Source organism: Synchytrium microbalum (genome assembly GCF_006535985.1).
Source record: "Synchytrium microbalum strain JEL517 chromosome Unknown SmJEL517_scf0012, whole genome shotgun sequence".
Taxonomy (NCBI): Eukaryota; Fungi; Chytridiomycota; class Chytridiomycetes; order Synchytriales; family Synchytriaceae; genus Synchytrium; species Synchytrium microbalum.
The window spans coordinates 549,959-558,342 of record NW_022158361.1 but is presented as its reverse complement, the minus strand read 5'-3'; the positions used below and the strand labels follow the sequence as shown (position 1 = coordinate 558,342).

The window sequence follows — 8,384 nt, the reverse complement described above, 5'->3', positions numbered from 1 at the left end:
GCCAAAGGGTATAGGCAGTAGTTCGTCCGGTGTCGCACGATTGACGTGGAAAAACAGATAAAGTCCTGATAAGCTCTACTTTCTCGAAGGTTGTTGCAAGTAACAAACGCTACTAGTACTCATATATGCAAGATGCATGCTTTTGGAAGGAACCGAGGGCTTCTAAACTCTGTCTGCGTCGAAATCTCGTTATTCAGCGCTTTTTTGAGGTTGCACTAGAAACAGGGGTCTCGAGTTGTCGGGGCAACATGAGGTTTTGCCTAATCGATGTCGATGTAGCAGTCTACAAGTTCGTTTGATCATACAGTAGTGCTTGATAGATTCTTGTTCAATTATTATTCTTGCGGTTCAAAAAATACAGAAAGCCTTGTCGGGAAACTACAAATATTCCTTTCCCTTAATCTACGAGTACTGGATATCCAATGATTACGAGTACTTGAGATCCAATGATGCATCCTCCTTCCAGTACACGAAAGCAAAGTCTGGACAAGGATACGAGGATTAGTCAACTGTCGAAACCACTAGTTCCAACCAAACCAACTGCAAATAACTTACAAGCAGGGATGCCGGATAGCATAAAACACCATCCAACAACTGGCGGTAAATAATAAGGGTACTCTGAAGTTCCATCTGTGGTAAAGAACATCAAAGCCCTAGTTAGCAAAAACGATATACAAGATCGTCAACAAGACTAGCCTTACATGGCACAAACGGCATAACAAATTGGAAGAACCCAGCAATCAAGAAAAAGTAGGCGACTGAAGAGATGGAAAAATGATTAAAAAATCAAGGGAATAATTACAGAACGGTTCTTCAAACCACCACAGTACCTGGAAGCCACACTTTGAATGGCCTAATCACATCCGCCATCGTCTTTCTCATGACGATAAGGCCAATGACACTGAGTGTGTAAAAGACCCAACTATAAAAAAACCAACAGGTCAGGGTTTGCGCATAATATTGAACCACGGTGGCAAAGGAACGTACGCTAATGAGAGGGAATGGGATGTTAGTGATTAAAAAGCCATTAGAATAACGAAGAAGATGACAAAAACGGCAAGGCTTTGACGTCGAATCGTTCAAACAACCACTTACCAGGGTATCCGACCAGATCCAATAAAAAGTCAAAGATCGGTCCAACTGGAGGAGCCATTAAGAGAATGACGACCATGATCCAGTTCATTATCAACGCATTCACTAACCAAAAAAAGACACGAGTCAAAACTATGGATAATCCAACATAACCTCTGACATTGATGAGTATACCAGGCGTATGAGTAACCCTGTTCAAATGCGAAAGCGTCTTTCCAAATGGCAGATATCCAGCTCTAAAGCAAAAAAAGTCATCAGAAACTACTGGATTGGCTAACATGACAACCAACGAAGCCCTTACCTCGCCGTAATATGCAACACCCTGGATCCCGAAAACGTGGACGCCATAGCAGCACCAAACGTACTTATCGCAACCAAAGCAGGAAGCACTTGTCCACCAAACGTATTACCGAATACCAGCGTGCCCCATTGAGCAGCGAGTACAGCGTTGCCCTGCAAGATGGTGGCGAGTGGCACGACAGCAATGTAGGATATGTTGGCGAGGATGTATAGTATGGTTACGATTGTGATTCCGGTTGTTGCGGCGATGGGGAGATTTTTGCGTGGGTTTATGAGTTCGGAGGTTGCGTAATTGAGGTTGTTCCATCCATCGTAACTAGGGTATCAAAAAGGTTACATTTTCAGAAAGTAGACTTATAAACGACGTGGAACGAACGACATACCTCCAGAAGATTTGAAATAGTGCATGAGCATACGCACCACCATTATTACTCGTATTTGTCCACGCATTATTAAAGTTTCCCGATAACGGCACCTTTGTACCTCCACTCGCAACCACAATCCCGGTAATCGAAATCAACACCAGCGTCATGACTTTAATCCCGACAAACACATCATGGATGCGAATAGCCCATTTACTAGACAATGAAGTAATAATAGCGATGATCGTAAGTGCACCAAGGCCGATATATCTCGCAGTGTTTGGGTCTCCGATATCGCTTCCAAAGTATGCGAACTGGATGTATCGGCCAATGACGCTTCCTTCGGCTGCAATACTCCCGGGACGTATACAGAATATACTGGCCCAGCAAAAGAGAAAGGATACAAAAGCTCTGGGGGTTCTACATAAACAATAGATTAGAATCACTTAAAACAAAGCCAATAATACATTAACTCTTATTTTACCTGAACGCAACATCCAAATATGCCTGCTCTCCACCAGATCTCGGCAGCATAACCCCCATCTCAATATACGAGAAAGTGCCACAGAATGTAAATATGCCTCCAAGCACCCACAGCATCAAAGCCACACCTATACTGCCCACACTTCGTATAACTTTGCCGGGGGTAGCAAAGATTCCAGATCCAATCATCTAAAATCGACAATGTCAGCATCACTTCAATAACACAACTCGGGCGTTTAAAGAAGAGCGATGATTCTGATTTATAAAGCAGTCACCAACATACCAGGCCAATAACAAGTCCCGTTCCAGACCATACACTAATAGTGGGCTCTAGGATCTCATCCTTATCAACCTCGTCTCTGACATCGTCTTCAACAATGCGGCCCTTCTCATCACCGTTAGCGGGTGGAGGTGCATTCAATGTTGTAGCTGATAATTCCTTGCTTGTAGGGTTGCCGAGAGGGTGCTCGACATTGTCTTCTGTTGTGGTTGATGGTGCTTGTTTTTGTTGGCCGAGATCTAGCAATGTGTTGTGTTGGGAGGAGTTTATGGCACCTGCAGACTTCAGACTCTCGGGAACGGATGATGCCTGGATACAAAGGAAGATGATGATGATTGTTAAAAGGTGTATGACGTGTGTTTTGATATCAGGCGAAGCTCGCGAGCAAACTCGGATTACAGGACGAATGGAAGATCGAAAGACGACAGATGAGCTGGCTAGATCGCTATTTACACTAGCACACATACCATTGCAAGCTTCACCCTTCCACGTTCTATGATGCCTTGTGCCTGCTCTGCCCTTATCGTGACCAAAGTGACGAAAACACAGGTATGTGACACAGAATATACCGACTTGATGATCTGCTGAATCACGCTGGGAAACCACATCGTTTGACCATCTATATCAGCGTGCATAACAGTTCTAATACGCCATTGCTCTCTGGACGTTCGCATCCTCAAAAAAACACGAAAATTTTATACCACAATTATCACGTTGCTATGCCAAAACCAATCAAAATTACATCTCTAAACAATATTTCTATAACGACGGGGGTGCGGAAGGAGCTACAGACGTATCATATGATGGTGGGTTTCCCGCCGGAACCACTGGAGCTTGATCAACATGCGCAACTTCAACAGCTACATGTGCAGGTGGTGCTGATGCAGGTTCAGGTTGAGTGGCAGCTGGTACAGATACAGGCAGAGGAGCAGATACATCAGTATACGTATCAGGTTGTTGTGGCGATGTAGCTACCGGTCCAGGCGCTTGAGTAGACTCCCTCGCAGGCTGTCCTAGCGATCCAGTGAAGGGTGGAATACCGTTCATCACTTGTGGTTGTGGAGCGTTGCTGTATCCGTATGGTGCTGCTACTCCGTTGGATGCTCCATATGGTGCTGCTCCAATTACATTCGGGGTGCCATTAGCATAAGCCTGACCATTTGGCGCTCCATAAGGCTGTTGCTGCTGCTGTATACCATTCACAGGAGGCTGGAATCCAGGCTGGCCATTAAACTGTGGCTGATGACTCATTAACGGACTTGGAGGTCCCATCGTTGGTTGCTGGGGAGCGCTTAGAGACAGGTTGCTGGGAATTGAAGCGATGGAAGCGCCTGCAGCGGGTTGGGATTGCAGGAGTGGGAGCATTGCGCGGTTGAAGTCGGCCATTATTTGGGATGTCACGTTTGAGCCTGTGATGGTTGCAAAAAACGGAATGAGTGGAAGAAAGAATGGAAGAGAGTTTGATGAAAATATGGAAATGGGTGGCCTACCAGCGAATTTAGGTAACGGTTGTCCAGGCGGCGGGTTTCCTTGCGGGATTTGCTCACCAAGGTGACGAGTGAAGGTAGCAATGATTTCAAGCTAGCAAAAGCGAAAAAAGTCAATTTAGAATCCAATTGCCCAAATGCCTAAAGTCCAACACAAACCACACCAACATGCTCTACTCTTAAGTAACACACACCTTCTTCGCCAACGCACTAAACGCATCAGCCTGCTCTACCAACACACTCTTAAACTGCGCCCTCTTAAACCCCTCCAACTCACTCTCTTCTCCCAGCACCTGATTCTCAACCATCCCCAACTCGGCCTGCACATTGCCACTCGGCGTTGTATTCTTCTTGTGTGCGGCATCAAGTTCCGCTTTAAGTTTATCACGACGTTTCTTTAGGGTGTAGAGTGCGTCTTCTTTGGCACGGCACGTTTTGATGCGCTCGCGAGAAGTGTGGAGCGAGTCTGAGAAGTGGGATGTTGCGTCTGCTGTTGACTAGAGAAAAGCAAACAAGAGTTAGATTTAAGGTGTCTGTCTGTCTGACTTGTGTGTTTGGGTAGCAGACGCACGGTATCAATAGCACTTAGATGCGTTCCGAGGATATCCTGCAGGTCTTCGCCCTGCTTTTTTGTCCATGCCTCGCGAGCTTTGGAGACTAGAAACGATATTGCGTCGTCAACCCCAAAATTCCATCTTTCGGTTTTTGATGAGCGCGAATTCACAACATACCAAGCAAGTTCTGGGTCGAGAGTGTTTTAGCGATACGTATATACTCCTATAAAAGTAGAAAAATAAGAAATTCATGTTCGCGGTCTTTGAATGTTGGGCAGAAACACACATACCTTGGATTCAACGAGAAAGACATTCAGCTGTGCGTGCTCGTTTTGGAGAAGACCGGTGCTTTGGACGGTCTTCTTGATGTCGTGAGTAATCTTTCCAATGATTGAAGACATGGTTGTTGCTTGGGATGTGGTCTTCTCGTTTGCTGTGAGCTTTTTTGCTACTTTGAAGTTTGAAGGTAGAGAAATGGAATGCCGCTGCGATTCGTTTTTGCTGCGGCCGAGGCAGTGTTAATTCTACCAATATTATACAAATGATACTGCTCAAACAACCAGGCACACAAACACAGTCGTCGAGCATTTCTGCAGAGACAGTGATATATATGTAAGCAATATGGAATAAAAGACACAACTACGGTACAGATGGAAATTACTATAAAGCAAACTTTCAACGTCAAGACTTATTACGAAAAAGACCCTAATACGAATTCCAATCATTTTGATATCCTTGTTGTTGCTTTTGTGGCTGCTGATGATGTTGATGTTGCTGCTGTTGTTCATCCTGTCTCTCTTGCTCATCATCCTTTGAAGACCCAACCTGATATGTGTCTTGGCCATATACAATATCCGGTTGATGGCCTTCGGTGCTGTGTGATAGAGCCGACGAAGCTTCGGCCAGTATAGCCATTCGATCAGGCCCACCTCCTGTTTCATGATTTGAGGAACTTGCAGAGCGATAAGCTTCTGCCTCTGCTTCCCTCTTTTGTTTGATATTGTAGGGTTGAGCACGCTTCCTGCCGACTGATAGGGTTCCCGGGGCGCACTTTTCGACGTGCTTGTTCTATATTGCAAGTTTGATCAGCTGTTGAATCTCAATAGCGATGAACGTTTTGAAGTCTTACATAGACATCAGAGCGAGCAAAGGCTTCACCACATGATTCACACTTGAAGGGTCGATTGTCGCTGTGAATGGAGCGAATGTGACGCTTCAAATCAGCAGTACGTCTAAGTAAAGGAGACAGAATGGTCAGATTTGTTACAAGATACTTGAGAGTTCGCCTACAAGCAAGAACAGCTTACTTGAACTCCTTTTCACAGAATTCACACTTGTATGGCCTGGCATCAGTATGGGACGTTGTGTGTGATTTGAGATTATATAGACGTCCAAACTAGCAAGAGTTTGATATATTAGGTTCAGAGGTTTGATCAGAACACACACGAAACACACTTACGATCTTGTCACAACCAGGATACTCGCACCTATATATCTTGCCAGTCCCAGTATCATTCGTGCCATGATCTGATGCCGAGTCATCATCGGTATCCTTCTTGACAGCCCGTTTAGGCTTTACGACCTTTGTTGGAACGGGAGCAATCATTGGTATCGAGTTGTCATGTATCCGTTGATCCATGCCACTCTGTGGATGATTGAGTGGTGGTGGTATGGGGGTTGGGGGTGCGCTAGGATAGTATGATGGATTATACATTGGCTGGCTGTATTGGTGATGTTGAGGGTATTGCTGGTTGTATGCAGGATGATTATACATTGGTTGAGGATAGTGTGGGTATGGGTTTTGGGAGTAGCCTAGTGGATATGCATAGTATTGGCCTTGTGATGGAGGGTAGTGGTGAGCGTTGTTGTCGTTTGTTGGTATCATTTGAATCGGTGGGTATGGAAGTGATGGGTAGTGATGAGGGTGAGGCTGTTGGTAGCGAGAGTGGTCTCTAGAATGATCGCTTTGGTGTACCTCGTAGGTATCGTTTGGATGTATGTTGTTTTCATGATGACTGTTGACATGAGGTGGCGGCGTAACCCGACCATCGTTGTAATCTAGAGATTTAGATACAGGGGAGGGTCTGGACTCTCGTGCTTGCCTAAAAGAATGCATCAAATCAAAATTGGCTGTTCGCTGAATAAAGGGACGACATGCACTGGGTGTCTCCCGAGCACTTATAAATTGAAATGGTTGATGACTTTGCTAAGAGAGAATAAGCTTACATGTTGATGAGGAGGCAATGTACAGATGAGTGGTGCTTTGGGTCAAAAGGCCTAGTAGTGGTTTGATGCTGGCTGGAGGTATCTCTCGCAGAAGCCACGAAATGATGCTCGGGTATGAGCCAACGACCTTTGGCTTTCACAGACTACTAGAAGCGACTAGGGAGATGACGTAGAGAGCTGGCAGCACAGGATATCCTTGTCTTGCTGCTATCTACTTGCACAATGGGTTTGATTTACGGTAATGTCCTCTTCGGGGCGAAACAGAAAAAAAAGAAACCACGAAAAAATGGAAACACGGTCATGCCAATAAGTTGAACCTACAGGCTGAGCTCGAGTATCTCGCATTGCATTCTATACATGTAAATGCACGTCCTAAAATGACAAAGACCGTTAATTCATCCCAGATCCACATCTTGATCCGTGATTTTGGCTCGGTTTGGCATGATTTGCTTGGATTCTATAACACAATAAAGCCTAGTTCCTATGGCACACACGAACTCGTGTTGTCCTACTTCCAACTCAAAGCTCGTTCTCATCACGTTCCTCACAAACACTCCTCAATATGGGATCGGCTTACTTTGATATAGAGTCTATTCTAGCAGATCAGCAGGTACACGCTTTGTTTGAAATTCCTAAGACTGTATTCTTCTAACCATCCATGCCGTCTTGCATAGAGGGTTCCTTGCTTTTTCGCCTACCCAGTTCCAGGCTACGGATTTCTCGACGGAAACAATGAAGCCGACGTATGTGCAATCATGACCATCATATACATTACAATCAAGATCTACCATTTCTCTTGTCATTCCTCCTTCATCATACCAAACCATCATCAACCCAAACATTTGCTTCAAAATCTAGTTACCAGCAAACACGCGAGTGGAACTGCCTTACTGGATGGCCGAGACATTAGCTATACAGTAAAACCTCCATTTATTTGATTCAATGTATCATAACGAGCTCACTCGTTATAACTTAGCAACTATGTCGAACTGGACCTGCCCAAATTCTACTCTGCTCGTGTGCGTGAAGACCTTCAGGCTGCTCCAACGGCTGTCAATATACATCATCTGTGTCCATACTTTTATGAATTTGGCATTCGAATTGTCAATCTGTAAGAACAGAGTGTACAATCGCTATGCACTTGCTTACCATTAACCGAGTACTCTACACCTATAGGGTGGTTGATGCAACCTTGTCGAGAATCCTATCTGATGCAAGTACTTTGAACATGTATTTCTGTTCCTACACGTGTGAACTGACACGAAACTCATGAACAGACATTCAAGGAACGAATTCAACTTATTATGGACTATACACAAACCAGCAGACTACGAACTGAAAAGTCTGATTTCACTCAGTCATTGGATGAAACTGAAAAAGAGTGTAAGATGCTCTTTGTAACCTCAAAGTACCAGAACGTTGCGACTCACATACACTCTTCACGTTAGTATATCGAGTAGGAGTTGAGAGTACAGGCGCCATGACGAGGTGGATTAAGAGTAGAGCCTCATCAGCAAGAATCATGACTGCGGATGTTTTGACGAGGAATCGGCAACGTTGAGTGGGGTGTTGTTTGATATATCGCATTAGAAAACTAAAA

At 44.8% G+C, this 8,384-nt stretch overlaps 3 protein-coding genes across 3 annotated transcripts; 2 read left to right on the top strand and 1 right to left on the bottom strand.

The window, feature by feature from the left end:
• Positions 1–426: 426 nt before the first annotated feature.
• On the bottom strand, positions 427–3,152 carry SmJEL517_g02785 (uncharacterized protein; the record flags this gene model as incomplete). The annotated part of the gene is made up of 12 exons (XM_031168713.1): positions 427–482; positions 556–630; positions 702–758; positions 831–922; positions 970–988; positions 1,096–1,197; positions 1,267–1,328; positions 1,394–1,708; positions 1,776–2,174; positions 2,239–2,426; positions 2,521–2,826; positions 2,985–3,152. The coding sequence occupies 12 exons, from the start codon at positions 3,150–3,152 to the stop codon at positions 427–429; spliced, it is 1,839 nt and encodes a 612-aa protein (XP_031025372.1).
• Positions 3,153–7,346: 4,194 nt separating this feature from the next.
• SmJEL517_g02784 (uncharacterized protein) lies at positions 7,347–7,899 on the top strand (the record flags this gene model as incomplete). Its single annotated transcript, XM_031168712.1, has 4 exons — positions 7,347–7,394; positions 7,459–7,527; positions 7,643–7,701; positions 7,761–7,899. 4 exons carry the CDS (start codon positions 7,347–7,349, stop codon positions 7,897–7,899), a joined length of 315 nt encoding a protein of 104 aa, XP_031025371.1.
• Positions 7,900–8,088: 189 nt separating this feature from the next.
• Positions 8,089–8,345, top strand: SmJEL517_g02783 (uncharacterized protein; the record flags this gene model as incomplete). Its single annotated transcript, XM_031168711.1, has 2 exons — positions 8,089–8,167; positions 8,233–8,345. The coding sequence occupies 2 exons, from the start codon at positions 8,089–8,091 to the stop codon at positions 8,343–8,345; spliced, it is 192 nt and encodes a 63-aa protein (XP_031025374.1).
• Positions 8,346–8,384: the final 39 nt, after the last annotated feature.